This window comes from Ctenocephalides felis, unplaced genomic scaffold (genome assembly GCF_003426905.1).
Source record: "Ctenocephalides felis isolate EL2017-DRISC unplaced genomic scaffold, ASM342690v1 CF-g0.4_SCAFFOLD_03571, whole genome shotgun sequence".
NCBI classification, from domain to species: domain Eukaryota; kingdom Metazoa; phylum Arthropoda; class Insecta; order Siphonaptera; family Pulicidae; genus Ctenocephalides; species Ctenocephalides felis.
This window is the reverse complement of record NW_020539725.1, coordinates 8193128-8215961: the sequence shown is the minus strand read 5'-3', so window position 1 is coordinate 8215961 and position 22834 is coordinate 8193128. Positions and strand designations below refer to the sequence as shown.

General features: G+C 28.5%; 1 protein-coding gene across 1 annotated transcript in view; it reads right to left on the bottom strand.

The window, feature by feature from the left end:
- Positions 1 to 225: 225 nt before the first annotated feature.
- LOC113385550 (baculoviral IAP repeat-containing protein 6-like) overlaps positions 226 to 22834 on the bottom strand; it is a 24461-nt gene continuing 1852 nt past the window's right edge. Inside the window, exons 2-25 of the mRNA XM_026623402.1 lie at positions 20219 to 20362; positions 19684 to 19943; positions 18595 to 18788; positions 18353 to 18491; positions 17776 to 17936; positions 17517 to 17657; positions 17077 to 17235; positions 16772 to 16977; positions 16247 to 16364; positions 15785 to 16024; positions 11106 to 11314; positions 10444 to 10703; positions 10010 to 10197; positions 9610 to 9732; positions 4960 to 5226; positions 4359 to 4523; positions 3997 to 4177; positions 3541 to 3682; positions 2680 to 2983; positions 2225 to 2340; positions 1757 to 1940; positions 1209 to 1455; positions 755 to 1086; positions 226 to 231 (exon numbers count right to left, since the gene is read on the bottom strand). Of these exons, the coding sequence (XP_026479187.1) occupies positions 226 to 231; positions 755 to 1086; positions 1209 to 1455; positions 1757 to 1940; positions 2225 to 2340; positions 2680 to 2983; positions 3541 to 3682; positions 3997 to 4177; positions 4359 to 4523; positions 4960 to 5226; positions 9610 to 9732; positions 10010 to 10197; positions 10444 to 10703; positions 11106 to 11314; positions 15785 to 16024; positions 16247 to 16364; positions 16772 to 16977; positions 17077 to 17235; positions 17517 to 17657; positions 17776 to 17936; positions 18353 to 18491; positions 18595 to 18788; positions 19684 to 19943; positions 20219 to 20362 (4486 nt within the window). The remainder of the gene's footprint in view (positions 232 to 754; positions 1087 to 1208; positions 1456 to 1756; positions 1941 to 2224; positions 2341 to 2679; positions 2984 to 3540; positions 3683 to 3996; positions 4178 to 4358; positions 4524 to 4959; positions 5227 to 9609; positions 9733 to 10009; positions 10198 to 10443; positions 10704 to 11105; positions 11315 to 15784; positions 16025 to 16246; positions 16365 to 16771; positions 16978 to 17076; positions 17236 to 17516; positions 17658 to 17775; positions 17937 to 18352; positions 18492 to 18594; positions 18789 to 19683; positions 19944 to 20218; positions 20363 to 22834) is intronic.

Here is a 22834-nt window from a genome sequence, read left to right as displayed (position 1 = left end):
TATTAGGGTGGTCCTTAACAAGGACATTTTCGAATTCTTTGCTCCCAGGGGCGCAATTGCTTCTAAATCGAAAAAAAATGATTCTCTGAAAGTTTTAGAGCCTCTTTTTATAAACATTTAGGTAGAGCGCACAAATAAAAATTACTTGCATATATTTGTTACTAAGATTTGCTTAAGAAGGTCAATCGGTAATTTGTGCGCCATCTGTGATCATTGATCGTGAACTCAAATCTATGATACATAAGAATATTATAAACCACATAACATGCACATAACCTTTTATTAAATACATGTGAGCTGTTCTGTAACTTTGATGGTATTTATTACTGACAATTTGAGTATCAACATCACCAATTAAATAAAATATTTGCTGCAAAATTATTCTTGATGCCATGATGAATAGATTTATAGAACAGCTCACAGTATTTTAAGAGGTTATGTGCATGTTATGTGGTTTATAAATATTCTTTGTATCATAAGATTTGAGTTCACGATCAATGTCACAATGGCGCACAAATTTACCGATTGAACACTTCTTAACGCAAATCTTAGAAACAAATATATGCAAGTAAATTTTATTGTGCGCTCTATCTAAATGTTTATAAAAGAGCTAAAACTTTCAGAGAATCATTTTTTTTCGATTTGGACGCAATTGCGCCACTGGGAGCAAAGAAATTCGAAAATATCCTTGTTATAATATATATATATATATGTGTGTGTATATTGAACAGATTTTACACATTATTAAACTCACTGTGACATCTGTACTGACTGTAGATGTTAGTGGAGTACAAACTAATCTATTTGCAAGTCTTAGTAAGGCAACCAGCAATGCCTCAGTATTGGCATTTTTGCCAGTTCCATGAGCACTAGCAATTGCTGTATCATTTTTGACCTTTGATCCAGACTGTTGAGAAGACGTGTTACTAGATGAGCCAGTATCCAAGACAGAAGCAAACAGGCTTCCAAAGCAACTACTACTTGTAAACCCAGAAGATGCAAAAGCGGAAGATGATAATGAACCATCTGCTATGCTGCGGCACCGAACACGCTCACAACGCGCAGTGTGAGCAGCAACCAATGCACCTACAAAATAAATTTGAATGAAAAAGAAAACTGTAGTCTATTATTATAACAAAAAGATTCTCTGTTGCCATAAGTCTATGCATTATAAATTTGTCATGTTCAATAAGCACAATAGTACAAACCTATACTCTCTATGACAGTCATGGCAGTAGCAAGATCGCATCTCTCGTAACCAGCATGAAGCAAGCCATGTACAAATCTGGCCTGAGCATCTTGTGGTCCCTGTTGTAATGCCACTGGTTGCCCAGGTCGTAGCAATCGCAACAAAACTCTCAACATTGCATTTCGAAAATGTGAGTCATCTTCACACCGAGATTTCAATCGTAATAGGCATTTGTACATTGCCTGACAAGCTGTTGGTCCGGCCTGCTGCAGTATATTAATTTTAACAACCCATTCTTGTAATATTATTATAATCTTTTATGGATGATTTAAAATCCATCCACTATTGATAAAAGTAGTTGAGAATTTTTGTAATTGCAACTTTGTATTCTTTTAGCATACTTCAATTATATAGACATAATGCATGTAATGATTATTTTAAAAGAAAAAAATGTGCAATAAAATTTCTGTAATTTGCAATAACATTACATTCCTACATTCATGTCATATTCTTCTTAAAATTCTCTATTTAAATTCTGAAGGTTTTAATAACTGTATTTGAACTCACACAAGTGCTATCGCCATCTCCAGATAAAAATCTAACTATCATGGCTCTAAAATCTGATTCATCAAGAAGATTAGCTGCTGCTTCTTTTGGAATTAATTGTCCCCCTAAAACATCTGTTAACAAGACTCCAGCAGACAAGCATTGAAAACCCAAGGACCATGCACGTAACGGAATAGCATCCAACCTATTAAAAATTGTGTTCTTCAGACATTTACTGAACAAAACAAATTATATATGTTTATATTATGCATTTGCACTTTTCATTAATAGATAATTAATATTATACATGATTCGAGAATATGGTTTGTCATATACCAATTTGTATAAATATGTAATTTAATAAATTACTTTAAATAAATACACTTATACTAAATTTTAGAACAAGTATGCATGACAGCAATGAAAATGTTTTTTGCCTCAGACATAGTTGTATTTGTTAAATTCAAAGTAAAAATAATGTTAGCTTACCATGCCAAGGCTGAAACCAGCTTCTGAAGAGAAGTCAGGTTGAGCAAAATTTTACAACGAGCTTGGTCATTAATAGCTGTCCAAAGACGTAACAATGCCTCCAAATTAGCACCGGTCTATAAAAAATAATATGACATTTAATATAAAACATGTACTATAATATATTTCAACACTTAAAAGATAACCATCCATTTTAATTGAATAGCTAAACTCGTTAAAAAAAACTTTTTTGTAAATAATAATATATACAGCTTGTGATATAAATGACAGAAAACTATAAATTTTTATAAAAACGCTTCAAGTACATTTCCAATTGCACAATTAAAAAAATATGTATATATTTCAAAATTAGTTATTACTTAATACTTTTCATAATGTGAAAATATATCATTTTTTATAAATTAAGATATACAAACATTCAACCATAATTTTTTTTGAAAATATAAAAACTGTACCTGCATGTGTAGATCAGTGAATAATGCATCAAAGCAAGGCGAGAGTAAAGTTGGAGCACTTGGTACCGGATCTGAATATATGTCGGGCCAAGCAATCCAATTCATTAACTGTACATGATCTTCGGGCGTAAGAGAACTCGGTGTGCCTATACTAACCGGGCTTTCACTAGAATTGGTGCTTGGTGAGGATGGAGAGGATGGTGTTACTGATTTTGTCAAAGCTGATAATTTTAGTCTTCGCAACATCAGTTCGCTTGATGAGTCTAGTCCACCTTCGAGTCGTGCATCCAAGGCGATTGATACACTGAGCAAAAAACAATCAAGTCAAGCCAACAATATTAAATTTTGAAATGTATGTATCCATAGGGACATTCATAAATTACTTACACATATAACCTATAAAATTTTAAATGGTCAACATAATTTCTTGTTATTTGAACGAAATTTGAAATGATTTGGTGCACTATCTTCATTTATTTTCTGTATTAATGAACTGTTAACTCTTTTTTACATTACATGATTATCAAGTTATCAAGTGGCAATTTGAAAACTACAAATGACTTAACATCAAATTTAATCATTCTTTCCTCTCAACTCAACTTTGATAATTTCTTATCAAATTTTTTGTTAAATGTGAAAACTATTATTTCTTATTTTCTAATTTTCGTTGTTTTGGTGTTTAATTTTGTTTTGTTCTTCCTGGTATGATTTGCTGAATTTTGACATATAACAAGCATTAAAATTTTAAAATTGTCAATATTGATTTATTTCTGACAAATTAGTACATACATGCATATATACATATATTTCTTCAAAGCTATGAAAGATATGTATATAAAATTTTTTGGAGTTTAGGCATACCTCGAACTAGGTATGATGTAATTTCGTGACGACTGCTCACTACGTCGCAACAAGTTCCTTCCACGATCCATGACATCATCCAAAAATTCCTCTAGTTCAGAATCGTCAGATTCTATGAGAGAGGGTAGCTGACCCTTACCGACTATATTTTGATAAAAATTATAATTAATGGTTAGAAAAATAGATTTTCAAAAATTAAAATAGATTATTACAGTCATATTTTATTCTTTAGAGCTTCACGATCAAATGTGAAGGTACTGCTAGAATATTGCCATTATTCATTATTCATTACCAAACTATTTATGATATTTAGATTTAAAATACTAAAGAAATATAAAAATATTGACAATTTAATACACTGGAAAGTTAATTTTAAGTAATTTATAACATAACATTTGAACTGTAAAGTATCAGGCAGATTTATCAGACTAAAATTCTTATGAAGAAAAAAGTCACCAAGAGGTCCATTTGCTTCATCTTCTGGCTCATCCAATGACATTATATCAAGATTCGAAAGAGGTGCAGTATGGCAGGCTCGTATTGAATCAGAAAATCTGACACTAAACTCTGCAGAACTGTCATTTCGGCTAGACATTGTTTCAGATAATTCCTTTTTGGTTTCAGTTTCTACCAAGTCCTAAAAATAAAATTTCTTACATGAATCTAGCAAATTTATAATTATGCGGTAACCACACTATACAATTTAAAAATGGAATTATATGAGAAATATTTTAATACTTGGTGCTGCTTTATTAATAAATTTGTAAAATAGTTTTGAAACAAATGTTTTATATAAAATCATTCATGAAATAACTCACTTGCAGTAGACAAGTTGCTGCATGCTGTGCCCAAGGTCCAGCCCACTGCGGCCGCCTGCCATCGGTCCAGACACTACGTCTTATCAAAAGTTGCAATTGATGAGAAGTAGCCAATTGTCCTAATGTTATAGCTGGTCTGCAACTCGTAACCAGTTTTGCCAAGACCTAATTTATAAAAATTCAATGTAACAAGATGGCAGATGTAATACTTATGTTTAGTTTATTATTCTAATGGTTAAGTGATTTATAGGTTTATTCAAAATCTATACATGCATCAGAAATCCTGATACTAATACTGAATAAGTTCGTCACTACTATGCATTACAAAAACAAAAATGAAAAATAAATCAAAGTTAAATAGAAGTTAATAGTATGTAATGTAATATAAAAAATATACAAACAAAAACTGAACTTATATATAGAATTTCAATTACAGTTTTAAGAACTATTTAACCAAAATGAGCAGAACTAATTGTATAAACAACAACCCTATCTCTCTCATATTAACTATGCCTATGTGTATATGAATGTATAAACTGTTTCGTTTGCATTAGATAACTGTTCAGTTTTAAATAAGCAAATAAATTAGCAAACAAATCACCTTGCAAGTCAACAAGAAAATGTCTGCTCCACAAGTAGAATCAAATCTAAGTAATAATGCAAGCAATGCTCTGCATACCGCCAAGCAATGCAGAGGATCAGGAGGGGACATATCGAGAGGTGGTGCTGAAACATCAGAGGATGATGTTATGTTGTCAGATGGTGCTGCCGGTGCAGATGAAGATCCACCAGGTGTACTATTGTTATTATTGTTATTATGAAACGTCTCTCCAGCATCTGTAGATGATTGCTGATGCGATGATGGGGTCTGTAATTTGATAAACAATAGTTATTTTCATAAATAATTAATAATTTTTTGTCATAGAAACAAACTGCTGATATGAAAGAATAAATTAAGGCCTATTCACTCAAAATTTCTTAAATATATGTTATTTAATTTGGTTAAGAAAATATAGAGCATGTAATTATAAATAACAGAATATAAAGTAAATGCATTAACAATATATATATATATATATATATATATATATATATATATATTGGTATTGGTATCACAAACCAACATACTCAGGCCGTTATCTTAATTACCACTCTTACCATCCCCTCTCTATCAAAATAGGCACAATCATAAACTTAATAGACCACGCATTATTATTATCACACAGTAAATTTTTAAGAAAAAATCTCTCTCTCATTTCACAAATCCTAACTAACAACTCCTACCCACAACACCTGATCCAATTCATAACAAAAAAAAAAGAATCCTATATCTCCAAAACCGTCACAATATTTCAATTGAAAATCCAAACCATGAAAACTACGTCGGAACTATAAGTTTAACCTTTCATTAAAGAATTACATTACCCGTGTAGAAAACTTTTCAGTAAAAATAATATCAGAGTAGTTTGTACTTCCAAAAACACTCTTGCAACTCTTTTTACAAAATTAAAATCGAAATTTAACCCAAGAATCCTAAGTAATCTATAGTTTATAAGCTTAATTGCCTAGATTGTAATTGCATTTACATAGCTGTAACCAGTCAAAACTTGCATAAAAGAACATCACAACATAAAAATAACTCTAAAAATAAAAACCAGTATAAAACACAACTAACGGATCACATTAATCAGCTCAAACATAACATAGATTTTTCCAATCCCACGATAATTTATTTAAAAGAAGATTTAGCGAAGAATGTCTAATATCTTTACACAATGAGATGGTCATAAATAAGAGAACGGACAACAATTCGCTTTGCAATGACTACAAAATAATCCTTGACCATTTTTCAAAACACCACCATATCTGAATGAAGCGTGTATTTTATTATTTTACTGAAAACATATGTTTTCCGGTATCTTTACACTTCCGCAAAATTTGTAAACACAATTCATTCAGTTTTTAGACGTTAGTCAATGTGCACACTAGAATGTAACCAAAAAAATTGTCAAAAAAAATAATTAGTTTAAATGTTCCAGTTATTAATAGCTTTGTTTATCACAGTGTAATAGTGTAGTATATTTTTGTAGAATTAATTTTATGTAAGTATTTATATATAAGTTCTATAACTTTATATTATTTTCCTCCATTATATAAAATCTTTTAGTTTTTCCACTGAATGACGGTCTCGACGAAGACCGAAACGATAAATAAAGATAAATGGATAAATAAAGTATTTCAAAACTACTTTAGTTTTTTTTTACTTGGTGTTACTGACCGAATCTAAATAACTCATCAAAATATATATCAACACCAAACTCACATACTTCAAATATATATATATATATATATATATATATATATATATATATATATATATATATAATATATATATATATATATATATATATATTTATATATTATATATATATATATATATGTGGGTGTGTATATATATATATATTTGAATAGTCTTGAATTTGATATTGATATAATATGTTTAATTTGAGTTAAAAATAGAACATTTCTATCTTAAACTCCGAACAGTAAATACAACTTGTTAAGTTATCATGTTTATTTGTGTGTTTTACCATTTGTGATGTTAAAAAATAAATACTTTACCAATGTGCACATACTCATATCATGGATTAATAATGTTTTCATATGTTATATTAGGATACAAAATTTGAAATTGATTGCCACTGAATGAGGGTTAAGATGCTAGCCGAAACGTAGGGATTTTAAATAAATAAATTTCTAAAAACTCTCATACTATTTTTAATGATGTAACGCCCGACTTTTTAACTCAAATTAAACGTATATCAACATCAAATTCAAGACTATTCAAATATATTATGTATTTGAAAAAAAATATATATATATATATATATATATATATAATATATATGTATAATATATATTATAATATAATGTATAATATATATATTATAAAGATAGATATTTAGTGATATATATATATATATATGTGGGTGTGTATATATTATATATTTGAATAGTCTTGAATTTGATATTGATCTAATATGTTTAATTTGAGTTAAATAGAACATTTCTATCTTAAACTCCGAACAGTAATAAATGTTAAGTTATATGTTTATTTGTTGGTTTACCATTTGTGATGTTAAAAATAAATACTTTACCAATGTGCACATACTCATATCATGGATTAATAATTTTCATATGTTATATAGGATACAAAATTTGAAATGATTGCCACTGAATGAGGGTTAAGATGCTAGCCGAAACGTAGGGATTTAAATAAATAAATTTCTAAAAACTCTCATACTATTTTTAATGATGTAACGCCCGACTTTTTAACTCAAATTAAACGTATATCAACATCAAATTCAAGACTATTCAAATATATTATGTATTTGAAAAATATATATATATTATATATATATATATATATATATATATATTTGAAATATTATTTTTACAGCCCAATCGTCAAATTAAGAAGATTAAATAGATTTTTTTTTATTCCATTAAACGTTTCGACACTTGTGTGTCATCATTCAGTAATCAAACCAAGAAATATATCTTATATATAATATAAAGTTCTCGGGTCACAAAGTTCGGTCCCGTACTCTTCCGAAACGGGTTTACCAATCATTATTAAATTTTATATGCATATTCAGTAGGTCAGAGAATCGTTAACTATCTACTTTTCATACACCTAAGTGATAAGGGTTGTTCACTATAAATTATTTTTTTTGTAATTTTTGGACGGAATTTTTTGTTTTTAATTTTTTACAATGTGGCATTAAAAAATACATGCAACCCAAGATTTTTACTTTTTTATCACCAACTTCTATTTGTTTATAGCCATTTCAGCAATTCAAGTTCAGCCATTGAATATTTTTGACATAATTTTAGTTGAGATTTTTAAGCTTGAAGAAAAAGCTTTTTTTGGAAATACAATTTATTATTATTAAGGGTTGTCCAAACCTAATACTTTTTTAATTTTTTGACCAAATTTCTTTATTTTAATTTTCTATATTTTGAGATTGAAAAATACATAGAACTCTCTTTACTTTGAAAAACTATTTATTTTTATAATGGGTTGTCTATTTTTTTAAATTTTGGAACCAATTTTATTAACTTCAAAATGAAATTTTTTACATATCTTTACGTTTCAAAGGTTTTTGAACATACCTTAGAAAATGTAAGTGAATCATTTATTTGTGGTGGCTCTCACACCATGGACCATTATAAAAGAGCAGAACACCATTTATTATTATAAAAATAGATGTATGTCTGTGTGTATGTGTGTGTAATTGTTATGCATTCATAAACCATACAAACAATCGCTGTGAAAATTAGGTACATCACTGGACAGGTTTTCGCATATTTGTATTGACACCAAGTGATAAGAGTAGGCCACCCCAAAGAACTTTTATTTTTTGCGTCAATTATTATTTTTTATTTTTTTATAATGCATTTTATAATGCATGATTTAAAAAGCACATATAATCCTAAATTTTCATCTTGTTACCCCAAACCCCTATTTTGTAAGAATTATTATAGTAATGACGTCATTTTTCATCTCGATTTCTGTAAGTGTAACATTTTTGACAGAATTTCGATTGAGATGTTTTGAGCTTATGAAAAAGCTCAGAAGAAAAGAAAAATCATTTCATAAATAGTTGTTAACTGAAAAACTGAATTCTTAATGTATTTGATCAATTTTCTGAACTACTTTTAAAATGCGTGTTTGAAAAATACATAGATGCAGCCCTCAATTTTTACTTTCCTACACAGCCCAATTTCATTAATCATTTTTAACCTGATCAAGAACTGCTTCTTGTGAACTTTTCTCTCTGAATTTCTATTAAGATTTTTCAAGGTTAATGAAAAAGCTTAATTTTTTATTACGAGTTTTATTTTTTATTTTTATTACGGTATTCAAATGGTACCCATCCTCTAGGACTTTTATGATAGAAGCAATCGAAACATTGAGCAAGAGGCAGATATTATATTTATTATAAAGCAGATTTTCGTTGATATCTATGTATGTATTTGTAATATTTAATAAACAACATTATTCTTCATACATTCGATTATCCAATTGCCTATCGACAACAATTAGTCCGGTTAACCGAGGTTCTACTGTATATTAAATTATTACTAACAACAAGAAAAATGTAATTTAGATATCATAATTACTAAAAACCAGTTAAAATATGATACGTGATAATTTATAAGAATTTGCAAATTAATTATAAGTTACCTTGAATGGATATTTTTGGGCATGTAGCTTCAAAGATTTCTTGAGAACGTTTTCTTGTTGTTTTAGTGCGGCATCTAATTTGGCAGATAAGTTTGAAGCTTGTGATGATAAATTTGAGAAAGCCTAAGACACAAACATTTTAACTTTACCATTAAATATTTTTACCAAACAATATAAAGAATACTATAAATAATCAACTGGTTCTATACAAATAAATATGTTAAGTAAACTGTATGCTAGTATACATACAGAAACAAACACATTCTATGAATTTACATAGCACATATTAGCATCTCAAACGTAATTATTATTACTAATTTAGAGTTGAATTAATTATTAGTAAGCTTTCTAATTCAGAACTAATTCAAGTTTATGAAAAACAAAGTCATAAATAAATAACCTGTGATGAAGCTTGAAATGCTTTTTTGGCAGACTCTAAATCGTCAAGTTGAATTTTGTGATGCATAAGACGTTTTTGTAATTTGCGGCGATACACTCTGGTAGCACCAGTCCTCTCTTGATTGCGCTCAGATTCTGATCGAGTTCGTTGTGTACAAGTTTGACCCGACATGAATTCCCATCGGGAACCTAAAAAAAAAATGCATAAGCATTTGAAACAACTAAGCATTTTATTTGCTACAGCATTATTATGCATAAAAAATATCTTGTTCAGCAAATGTTTGATATACACAACATTTAATAATTATACAAATACAGTATATAAAGTTTTTTTTAAATCTATTAATTTCATTTTTAGAGAATAAATGTATCTAATTTTTTTTTTGAAAAAATGAAACAAATTGTACTAAATCATCTTACAAAAAATTTACTTACTATTAACTTCTTTTCCATCATCCAAGCTAGCTGATAAATACAGCAAAAACCAAGAAAGTAGAGATAAATCAATTTTTGCACTGAGTGGACTCAGCTCATCTTCATGAACTTGCTGATGTTGATCAGCTCTTGCACCTGCTGCAGATTGGTTGATGGGGGCAATAGGAGCAAGCAATTGAAGAAGAGCAAGTAGTGCTGCATCCAAAACACGACTTCGAGGGTTACCACGTCGCCCAAGGTGGGTTAAAAGTAGAAAAACCCTAAAAACAATTTGTACTGTAAATGACTTATTTGCGCTTGAGCTAATAAAGAATAATATTTTTAAATTATATACTAATTTCAGGCAAAGCAAAAAAGTTAATTTATATTATTTCATTTGCATTTAATATGTTGAGTTCCTTCTGTATCATGATGTACATACTACTTCTATCAGCCTTTTCTTAAATTAATGTAATAATATGATAAGTATAATCCTTTTGCAAAATCAGATTACGATAAAAAAAATTGTTAAGTTTTATAATCAAACATTTGAAAATATTGCATAGCCTTCAACAGATGCAGCCAAATTTTTAAATATTTTAATTTATAAAAAAGCACACGGTGGAATCTACACAGTGAATTAAAAGTGTGATATAATTTTAATCAATGTCTAAATAACATACCGCTCTTTCGGGAATAATTGTGTACAAGAAGATGAATATAATGTTTTCAACGAATCAGCCAAAAACGTGCCCCACCAAGTTCTATTACTGCATGCCGTACTTAGAAGGGCACAACAAGATATCTGTGCAGAGTCACCATGCACAACTAGTGTAGAGAACAGCTCTGAGCATGCCTCTTGGTCTATGAATCGCGCCAAATTACAAGCCATCTGAAAGTAATTTAAATGAGGATACTGTTACAAATGTCCTTTTAGGATTAAGACACTTCCATATTCTTTGTAAAGTCAAAAAAGAAAAGAAAATGCTGCAAAATCTTAAGATGTTGTGTTTGTGATGTTTATAAGCATACATGCTTTATCCTGCGAGCCCTTAAATCAAAAATTGGAATATCCGGTTTACTTTCTATTTATTACGCAAATTTCTATTCACATATTGCTTATGGTATCCAATTTTGGGGTTTCTCTAACGAACTAATTAAAGTTTTCAAACTGCAAAAGGGAGCAATTCGAATAATTTTTTAATGTCCTCCAAGACATCATGCCGTAATTTCTTCACCAAACAAAAAAATTTAGAGTATATTTGTTCTAGTCCCACTTAATTTCATAAAAAATAATTCAGACTTTTTTAATTTGTCTTCGATGTCAAATACCAAGCACAAAACGAGACATAAAATAATTAAAGGTAGGACCTATAAACTACATGGTTTCTTTAATACTATCTGCGGTATGGGTATTCAGTTTATGAATAAACTGCCCTTACGTATTCGTATTACGATAATAAGAAATTTCATAAAGTACTAAGCAATGCATTAAGGGGTAAGGAGTACTTGGAATTTTTGAAAAATTGATTTTTATTATTTTGCATTTTCATTAAGTGTAATATCTTGAAAATGTTTTTTAAAAATTTCAAGTTGATCCGATTATTAATTTTTGAGTATTGGACTCTTACCAGCGCGCTGACGCAAGTGGAAGGCTCGATACTTATATTCAAAATTATTCTCCCTCACCTCCTGATGTTTTAAAAGCTTTTAAACCAATTTACGACGATCTCAGCAATGATAATTTACTTTCAAGATGTGTAGTTCAAGATTGAATTCATAATGAAAAAAAATTAAAAGCTTCAACCAACTGGTGTAAAAAATATGCTTAAAAACCGTGAATACTAGTTCTACTATCGTACAAATTGCTGAATACATATACACAGGGCCGGTCCTGCCTTGCATGCAATGCATGCAAAAAATGCGGGCGCAAGCCTTAGGGGGCGCCAAAACGAGTTTCGGAAATTAAATATTTATTATATAATATAATATTTATATTTTTTATATAAAATCTAGAATTATTTATTTAAAATCTAGAATACTTAATAAATTATAATAAATAATTTAACTTAACTAGGGATACGGAAAAACAAAAAGCATGTTTATTTTGCAATGTGATATCAGTAGAAACAATTAAACGATTAATAATTCTGCAAATTAGTAAATAACAGCCCTGTTTATTGCTTACTCTACTTATTCAATTTTTTCTTTGTTTGAAGTTACCGTGGAATCGAAAAAGAAATTATCTAGTGTTCAATCCCATAAGCGCAAACCTGCGAAAGATTAAATTAGTTGTTGAGCATTATTGACGAAAAATTGCGAGCTGATTTAGTTGAATCGGAACTTGTTAAAAAATATAAACTGATTATAAAAAATGGGGAGTCTGTGCTTAGAAAATGACTTGTTTATTCCGAGAAATTGAATTGTAATTTTTGCTTTTGTTGCAAATGTTTCGGATCTGTTGAACTTTGAATGTTGAAGAAATGCGTGGAACAAATATGAAAATATGAAAACTGGAAGCAAAATTTACTTTGGAACGAAAATCTTAAGGCTTGTTTTATACCTAGCGGTGCCCATACTCTAAATTTAATAATTGTTAACTATACAGAAATAATACATATCAAATATAATACGTTTTTTTTTAATATTGTTCAAGAAATGTGTAATTTCTTTGCATTTTTTCACTGATTTTTGAATAATACTTCTAAAATACGTTAAAAACTTAACTTTAAAACAATAAGCTGATTCTCTGAATATGACGGCTCTTACGATATCAATAAGAAAAAGTTCACGACGCAATTTTGGATATTGTAAATGATGAAAAATTAAATTAAATTAAAATTTAAAAATCCAACTTGAAATACGAGTGTTATATTTGAAAATTAAATGCTAGTTTTTTTAAATATTAATATTGCACATACGTTAATAATAATTGAATATTTCAAAATACTTGATTATAATCAACACCCGAATTGCCTCGATTTTCTAAATAAATTTAAAATCAATGTATTTTACACGCTTTTAGATTATATCTAATTTTTTGTGCACTAAATCCAGAATAATTAAAAATTAATTTATTTATTTCACTTAATATTTTTGTTAAATTAAAGTTATAGAATTTAAGAAATGCATTTCAGAAATAGTATTTATTATTTTGATATAAAGATCTTTATATCAAAATAATAAATACTATTTATGAAATGCGTTTCTTAAATTCTATAACTTTAATCTAACAAAAATATTAATTCTTTTGCTATGGTAGTCGAACTTACATCCTTAATCAATTTACTACATATTGAATATTACTAAAAAGTGAAATTATTGCAGGGATTGTTTTATTTATTGATATCGATAATAATAAATAAATTTAAAATCAATATATTTTATACTCATCTGAATTATATCTAATTTTTTGTGTGCTATCAGAATAATTAAAAATTAATTTTAAAAAAATATGTAAATATTTATATAATTTTAATGATAAACTGTTAAAACGGTGAAAATAATAGGGGGGGGAGGGCCCTAGAAAAAAAGTTGGATGCGGGCGCTAAGGACCCCAGGACCGGCCCTGCATATACATAATCATTATTATTGATTAAGGATATCCTAGGACCAAATTGTGGGTATAATTCCCATTGGTATGCTGAAAAATTGGATGCTGCACGTGTGAAGGTGGCAGATCAGCGCGCCAACGAGAACCAGAACCAGGGTGGTCAGAATGCTTCGTAGGCAACAGTTAATGGAAATTTTGGAAACTTACACAATGACTGATGAACTATTATATGGCCCAGATATAGATGATTCGGTTTAAGTAATTCAATAATTCGAATTTCTGTACGTAAAACCAATGTGAAACTTTCTCAAAACCATGTTTTTTGAACCGGTGACCACTGTAACTCAAAAACCGCTTAGTAAATTTTAAGGAAATTTATACAGCTTTTAGAATACATACTAAACTCGGGCCTGATCAAAGGATTTTTATTTTTTCAAAAATTTCAATTTTTTAAGACCAATTTAACTGTTGATTTTTTAGCCAAAAATCTAGATTTTTTTCTGAAGCTGCCATTTTATTAATTTTTGAAAAAAAACCTTCGATCAGGCCCAGGATTATCTATTTATAAAACTATTTTTTTCATTTGATTGATTTTAGATGAATCTCTAAGGAGTTATGACGGTAACCGCCAGGACCGTTTTTTGAAACAGGGTCAACAAAAATAGGTATAACTTTGGGATTTTTTTTTCTGAAATTTTTGTTACTTCAAGTCAAAACATTGTATAATAATGCCGTATGAATATTTTTGTAAAAAAAACATCGTTTAATAACAAAAAAAAATACTGAAAAATCTCATTTTTTCGTGCCTCCAAGTACCCCTAACCCCTTAAAAGATTTAACTTCTTATAGCCCTCAGGAGTTTTTAAATTTCGATTTTTCAAATTACTTTCCCGAAAATCTCAACTAATCATTACGCTACTTTTCCCCCTCAAAGAAATTTCTCTATTACAGGCAGCAGCAAGATCGATGGATCGACGATTGTAAAAATCCCTACGAATTTACGGGCCCAAACTAACTGAGGTCACCTACCAGCCATGTCTATGCCTACTATGCTCGTCACAACTAAATACTTCTGTTGCAAAAATACTTCTAAATTACTATTATTTTTTTTTTATAATTAATATTTTTATATGATTATTATTGTTAAAATACTTATTAATTAGTTAACTAAAAACTTATAATTTAAAAACATTTGAAAAATGGTGAAACAAAATATTTCTTTCATTAAAATACCTAAAAATTTGTAAAAGAAAATACTTATATTGTAAAAATACTTAATAATAATTTTTTAAAATATCATAAAATCAGCCTAGAATTTGTTAAACAAAATAATTATATTGTAAAAGTATTGTAAAGCTTATTAAAATACTTATTGAATTTTTAAAAAATACTTGCAACAAACAAACTAGTTATATTTAAAAATAATTGAAATTAACTAAATATAAATAAGTTTATAATAAATAAGTTAGTAATAAAATAGTTAATATAGTTAATTAAGTTATATTAAATCTGCAAAATATTGACTTAAGCCTTATTATAAAATTATTATACCGACGGCTTGTAAAATAAATAAATAAATAAAAAATATGATGTGCTGGTTAATAAGTGTTTTGAAACAGTTTTGTATAAAAGGTCACAAACATATATATTTTCATAAAAAATCTATTTAATGAGCAAATTAAATAAATTATCATATCAAAACATTTTTGGTCAAAGATCAAATATTAAAATAATAACATATCAATCATTAATATATCAAAATTTCATCTTTTCGTCAATTAAATGAGAAATTGACAAAAAAAATCTCACCTTGGGACTAGCTTTTTGAAGTAAGCGCAGGTAAACAACCACCAAACTTTCGCACAGAACCCTTAATTTATCAGAACTAGCAGCAGCCAAGTCAAATTCACTAGAACTTATGGCGTTATGTGAAATATATTCTTCAGTTTTAATTATCTGCTGCTCTGTACTTTGCTCATTGCACGCTTCTTGCAAACGTAAGGTCACAGATTGAAGAACACTTAACTGTTGCTGGAGTGATATGCATTCCTTAAAAGATTAAAAGAATAAAAAAAATGTGAATGCTGTAAAAATAAAAAAAAGGCCCAATTAGTTATAATTTATTATATTGAATTAAGAAATTTATAGCTTTATTGTTTTAATAAATAAATAAAAAATATTAATTTTGATTATACATTAAATTTTTTCTTCAAAATCCACTACAATAATGAGCCTAAAATACTTTTTAATTTGATCAAAATCTTTTATAACCTGATAAGCCATCATAACTTTGTCATCTTCCCCGTCAGCGCATTTTTCAGCTAAAGATGGAGCAAGGCCCATCAATGGCCTCAAAATAGATCTCAAATTGCAACAAGCTGAACGATACCTGTAGAGTTAAAAATTGTGGTAATATTATTTGAAATATACTTATCTTTGTTTTGCTTAATGCATCACATGTAAATTACTTCATATACATTGTTTAAATGTTTAATACAATTCAATGTACATATATTTTCAACTGTCACAATTAAACTATGTTACATATAAAATGCATACTTTCTCTACTGAATAATTTAAGAATCCTATGCTAATATCAAAAGATCATAAACAAATGCTATAATTTAGCACATGACATTTTTTTAAAGAATCATGTAAACGATTCCTAGACTCACACAATGTGTAGAAATTGGTATAATTGTCCAGATTTTCTTTTAATTATACTGCTTTAAATTATAACTGTTAGCTTATATATATATATATATATATATATATATATATATATATATATATTACCTGCATGCTGTATCCTCATATAAGGAGTTTAAAGATGCCAACTGTGTTCGCGCCCTTTCAGAAGTAGTTACTACTGATGTGCTGGACAGGCCTGCTGGACTTTCGCAATAGGCATCAGCTTCTAAAACTGTGCTGTGACCGTAATATCTACCAGCTGATAATTTGACACTGGTTGCTGTCATGCCATACCGACCAATCATTGTCAGCTAGAATAGAGATTATTTATCCACAGAAAAAGATGTAACTCAAAACTATATTATATGCAAACATGAAGTACATAAACTAAATTTTAATGTGTCAAGTACCTTCAAAAAACGTAAAACAGGTGCAGGTTGTAAATCTTTCATAACAAGTGTCCTAGTGCCGATATCAGAAGCCATAACTAATCTGATGCTTTCACCATCTTCACTAGTTATCCAGTAATCTAATGTCAATGACATCAGTTCATTGCATGATGGGATAGCCTGAAAACATTTGTAAATAGTAACATAATTCAGGCATTAATTAGTTCAGGTACAAACTCCTGATCGTTTTTAATGAGCTGAACTTTATCATATCACAGCTAGAAGCAAAACTTGAAATTTTAAGCAGAACAAAATGATGTTAAAATAAAGAAAAATATACTTTGTTTCAATTTTCATTAAATATTAGTTAAAAATATATTTCAATTTCATCATCGAATTTTAAAAAATGAAATGATTTTCGGTTATTGATTATCATATTAAATATCAAAATTTATACAAACCAAGTCTGTCAATAAAACCGGTCGTCCAAAATCTAAGATAACAAATCTCCTTGCACAAGAATGCATTCTGGCAATGACAATTGCTTGTTGACCAGGTGGAGTTAACAGACGAGACCAAGGTAAAATGTACTCATCACCATTCTAAAATGATTAGTAAGAATTTACACATGTACAATATCTTCAATTCTATTTAAATAAAGTTATCATGAAAAAATAAGAAGTTCAATTAGTTTACATTAAACCTGTGAATAATCAGTACCTGTGAATAATCAGTATTCTGTGAGCCAATAGTAGTAGCTTGGGAAGCTGGCGACCATGATTGAGTTGTGTCAAGTTGAGACATATGTTGCAAGTATTGTGAGAAAGTATTTGATTTGGTATCATCAGCATCAACAGACATATCTTCAGCAACATCAACATCTAGAATAGTGATTCAATAAAAATTATTCCATTGAAAGCAATAAAATATTAATATATTTTTTTGCACATAAATGTAAATAGATTCAATCTTTAGATCCTAATATTACAAATCTTCACATGTATACTTTTTAATTTAGAGTTATTATTCAATGTGCCATCAACTAAACCTACATTTTGACTGATTTTTTAAAACTTTCTTTGATTTCAAGGTTTAAATCTTTTATTCACAGATTTGAACAGGAAGTTAAAATTAGAAAAATTAAAATTAGAAGTAATTTTAAACTTGTAAATTATTATATTATCAACTTCTAGTGATGTCTATAAACTACAGCATATAATTAATTTATACATGTATGTATTTATACACGTGCTTACTGAAGTTACATATGATTTATTAATACAATTAAAATAATCACCTGGTTGATAATCAGATACTTCCATGTCAATATCTTTGTGACCTAATGTTGATTTAGCTTTTGCTAATTCTTTCTCCACTGATAGTAATAGTTTACCTAGCTTGCAGTTCATAGATAATGCCGAGGATTCTAATATTTGCTGAAAAAATATATAATTTTCTTACAATTATGTTTCAATCATTATTTTTTGTTTAATTATATATTACAAGAAAAAAATTATGTCTAATATTTCATCGACTTACGTCCTCTTTGACATCCTTTGGATCAAACTGTTTGAATAATATATTATGTGTACCATCGAAATTGAAACATGTATTGGTACCACTATTTTGCAGTCTTTCTAATTTTGTACCTTCAGAAGCAGAGTTACAAATAAAGTGCAAAGGTTGCACTTCTCCTAAACCACGTAATCCTTTTGTACAGGGAATAGGTTTAGCTGTAATTTTGAAATTAACATTGTATTAATAGAAATGTGAAAGCAGAAACGTTTTCAATGCGACTGTCAAATAATTTTTACTAAATAAATCTTATAAAACAACCTATTTATTTGATTAATAAATTTTTTAATCTAGATTAATTATGAAATAATTAGTGTAAATTTTTGAGTTGTTAATAAGTATCATTAAGATTATGTTTCATATTATAATAATGTGATAAAAATTATATTGTTATTATATTGACACAAACTGTAAAATATTAAATTTAAATAAAGTCTCAATTTATCTATCCATAAATTAACATTTAATTATAAGAACTTTTTTTTGTTAACTTAACACAACAGACATTTAAATTTCAGGCCAACCCTTAGAAGTTTGATTAAAAGGTTTTATGTTATAATTTAATATCTAGTTTTTATGTATGTGCATGTTGAGTGTTAGTGTTGAATTATACCTAACTTAGTTATATCGGAGTAAAAAATTAATACTCTATGTTGATTTCATTTGCACATAAAAAGCTAATGTACATTGAAAAATTGCATATGGTTTGCACCTGTTTATAGTGTGAGAGTACACTGCTTTAGGCAAATTGTAAATTAATTTCTTTTTTAGTTTGATTCCCAATTTCAGTTTGAGATTTTTAAATATCTGGTAAGACCATATTCAATTGAAAACAGATTTTTTATCTATATTATCAATGAAAATAGATAACTATAGTGATAATAGATAAATTGTTAGCAATGAATATTATTAGAAAATCTGGTGCAAACACTAGAATATGAAATCATCAGCATTTTGCAACTTCTTACTGGTGCTCTACCCAAAATCAGATCGATGTGTGAGTGCACCACATTTTATTTATTGCAAAATATATACACATAACTATGTTATTACCTGCCATGTCTGCTAAATCTGATACCGCTTTTGGCTTTCTATTTCCAAGCATAGAGTCGAGGCCTCGCTGTTGAATTTGTTGGGGCAACTCTCCATCAAAAACATCAGAATCAAAAGGCATTCCATTTAATCCAAATCGCGCTCTTAGCAAATCAGTATACGGACATCTGCGTTTACTTCGCTCAATCGCTGCTTTGCGTAAAAGTCTTAAGCAGCGTTCAACAACTGCGAGCGGACCACGATTCTCCGCACCTGCAAATCTAAATTAAATACTTAATAAACTAGAAAGAATCAAATCCAGATAGCACTTTTTTCTATGTCAATCTTAAAAACAATGAGCTATTTACCACATACAAACTAAAGTTAAATTTCAAAAATGTCACTATACATTGATTCACAATTTTATTAAAACAATTATTCATTTAGTAGATAATTTGATATAACCAGCCTCCAAAACATTCCACAATAACAAACAGAACAAAATAATTTTTGATTATAAATAACAAAAATATCTTTTTGTGATAAAAATAATTACCTAATCAATAAGAGACAATACCAACGCAATGCCGATGCAGTTTTAACCTGTGGTAGTCCATTTAGCATTGTCTTTAACAACACACGCAATAAAGTCTGATCGAATGGTACTATTGGTGCATCTGGTGGTAAGTCTGAAACTCCACTGTAAAAATTTAAATATTTGATATAAAAATTTTCAACCTTAGAAATAAATTTTGTAAATTTACCTTATCATGCAATTAATATATGCTTTCAAGAATTTGATGCAAAAATTGAAATTACAATAATAGATTATATATATATATATATATATATATATATATATATATATAAAAATGGATCGCAAAATGTGTCGGTAAGCGCATAACTCAACAACGCCTGGACTAATTTGGCCAATTCTTTTTTTAAAATGTTCGTTTAGGTCCAAGGATGGTTCTTACGGCGAGAAACCCCTAAAAACAGCCCTTTTCTAACTAATACAAATAATCGTAGTCGGCTTTTCGATATTATTTTTATATATTTTTTTTTTTTTAAAAAACATTGTATTTGACAGAATAAACCTGATGATGGAACGTACCTAGTTCCGAAACGTCGTATTAAACATCTTCAAAAAACAAATTGTTTTTTATTATTGGATTTACTGTTGGAAAAGAACACAATCATATATATAATATATATATATATATATATATAATTGCGTTGACTTTGTATGGACAGGGTCGCGCGTTCAAATCTCTGATCTGACATTGGGCAGCGCGATGTCCATTTTCAATTGAAAATATGATCAAAATATGTTTCCAATTGAAATAAGCCCATCTCGGGCACTACGGTGTGAAATGGAAATGGGAAAAACTCTCACACTATTCTCTCTTGAATCGAGTTGGAATTTAACTCAGCTCACGGACCTGCCCTAGGGCAGCACTACTACCATTATATATATATATATATATATATATCATACAATATATACATTATATATTGAATGGTAGAGTCTTGGATTTGTGTATTTTTGTAGAGTTTCGAACAAGAATCCAAAAATAATACAAATAAAAAACAAGAAAAGTTTTTAAAAAAACAATTTCTTTATTTAATTATTTGTTTATTGTCGACGTTTCGGAACTAGGTACGTTCCATCTTCAGGACATCTGTCAAGAAACATGATCTTGATGAGATTTTAGCAAACAATATGTTAGGAAAAGAAAATAGATTTTTCTTAAATAATGAATTAATTGTAAAAAAAATATAATAATGTACAGAAATATGATAATATGTTCAAAATGAAATGATAAAAATGATAAATAAATGAGTGGATTATCAGAACAGGATATTAAAACATAATAGAAAATTTTTTGAAAGTTATGGAAATTTTTTTAGAAAAGGTTAATGACAAAGTTGAATTATTACCTGTATGTTTGAATATTTGTTAGCACTTTTTTCACTAAACAAGCTTTTTTTTTTTTTTTAACAAAAATGAATTTGTGAGTTAATTTTCCGCCGAATAATTAGATTTTGTAAATCAAAATTACTAAAAGATTTGTGTTTTTTAAAATTATTATTTGAAAACACAAATAATATTGTTCTCTGGATGTTGTTCGATTGGCTTTTGAAAATTAACTAATTGAAACTGGTGTGTCCTTTGTAACACGTGTAAACACTTGAACGAGAGATGTGAGATTGTATGTGTGTGTTTTTATATGTTAGGGTGTGAATACTTAAATTGTTGATCTTAAAAGGAAGTCGATATTAATTGTTTGTCAAAAAGTGTAAAAAATTTAAATATGAATCATGTAATAGGTTGTGATCTGATCTAATGTTGACACTGTTAGAAAAATTTATGAGAATGAGACAACTCTCCGCGAATAACCTTCTAAAGATGCAACTTTCATGATATAAAATCTTTGGAGTGAAATTAAATGAATGGGCGTTTTCTATAGAGTGTTGTACTAGGGTACTTTTGAAATTTTTTTGTTTATGGTGGACCACACTAAGTTCATGTTGTCTCATTCTCTTGTGTACATATTGAGGTTTGTCCAATATATTGAAAAGCACAGTCATTACAAGAAACAGAATATACTACATTAGTATTGAGATTGGATGGGGGGGATTTAATGTTCGTAAAGAATTGGTTGAAGGAGTGTAAGGATGAGCCTGATACTAAAATGTTTTCTTCTAACAAAATTTGGCAAAATAATAATATAAATCTTCAACGTATGGTATGCTGCAGTAAATAAGATTGGTGTTTTTGATGTTAGTACTGGTATTGGGAGAATTAATTTGTGTTTTTAAGAAAGTTCGTCTTTTTTGAATAACTGATGAATGAGATTTTTTGGGTAACCATTTTCAATTAGAGTTATTTTTACTAGGGATAAATTTTGTGGATGGAAAGTTTGGTGAGACAACAAATAGCATGGTCTGTAAGGGAAATAATAGTGTTTATCTTATAGTTTCTGGGACAGTATGAGGATAGTGTAAGTATCTACCCGACCATGTAGTTTTTCTATACCAATTGTTCGAATAAAGTTTATTAGTGTTGTAAACGGATACATCCAAGAAATTAAGTCTGTTGTTTTTTTGTAGTTCATGTGTGAAAATTATATTGTTAAAATTATTGAAGAGATCTAGTACTGTGTTATAT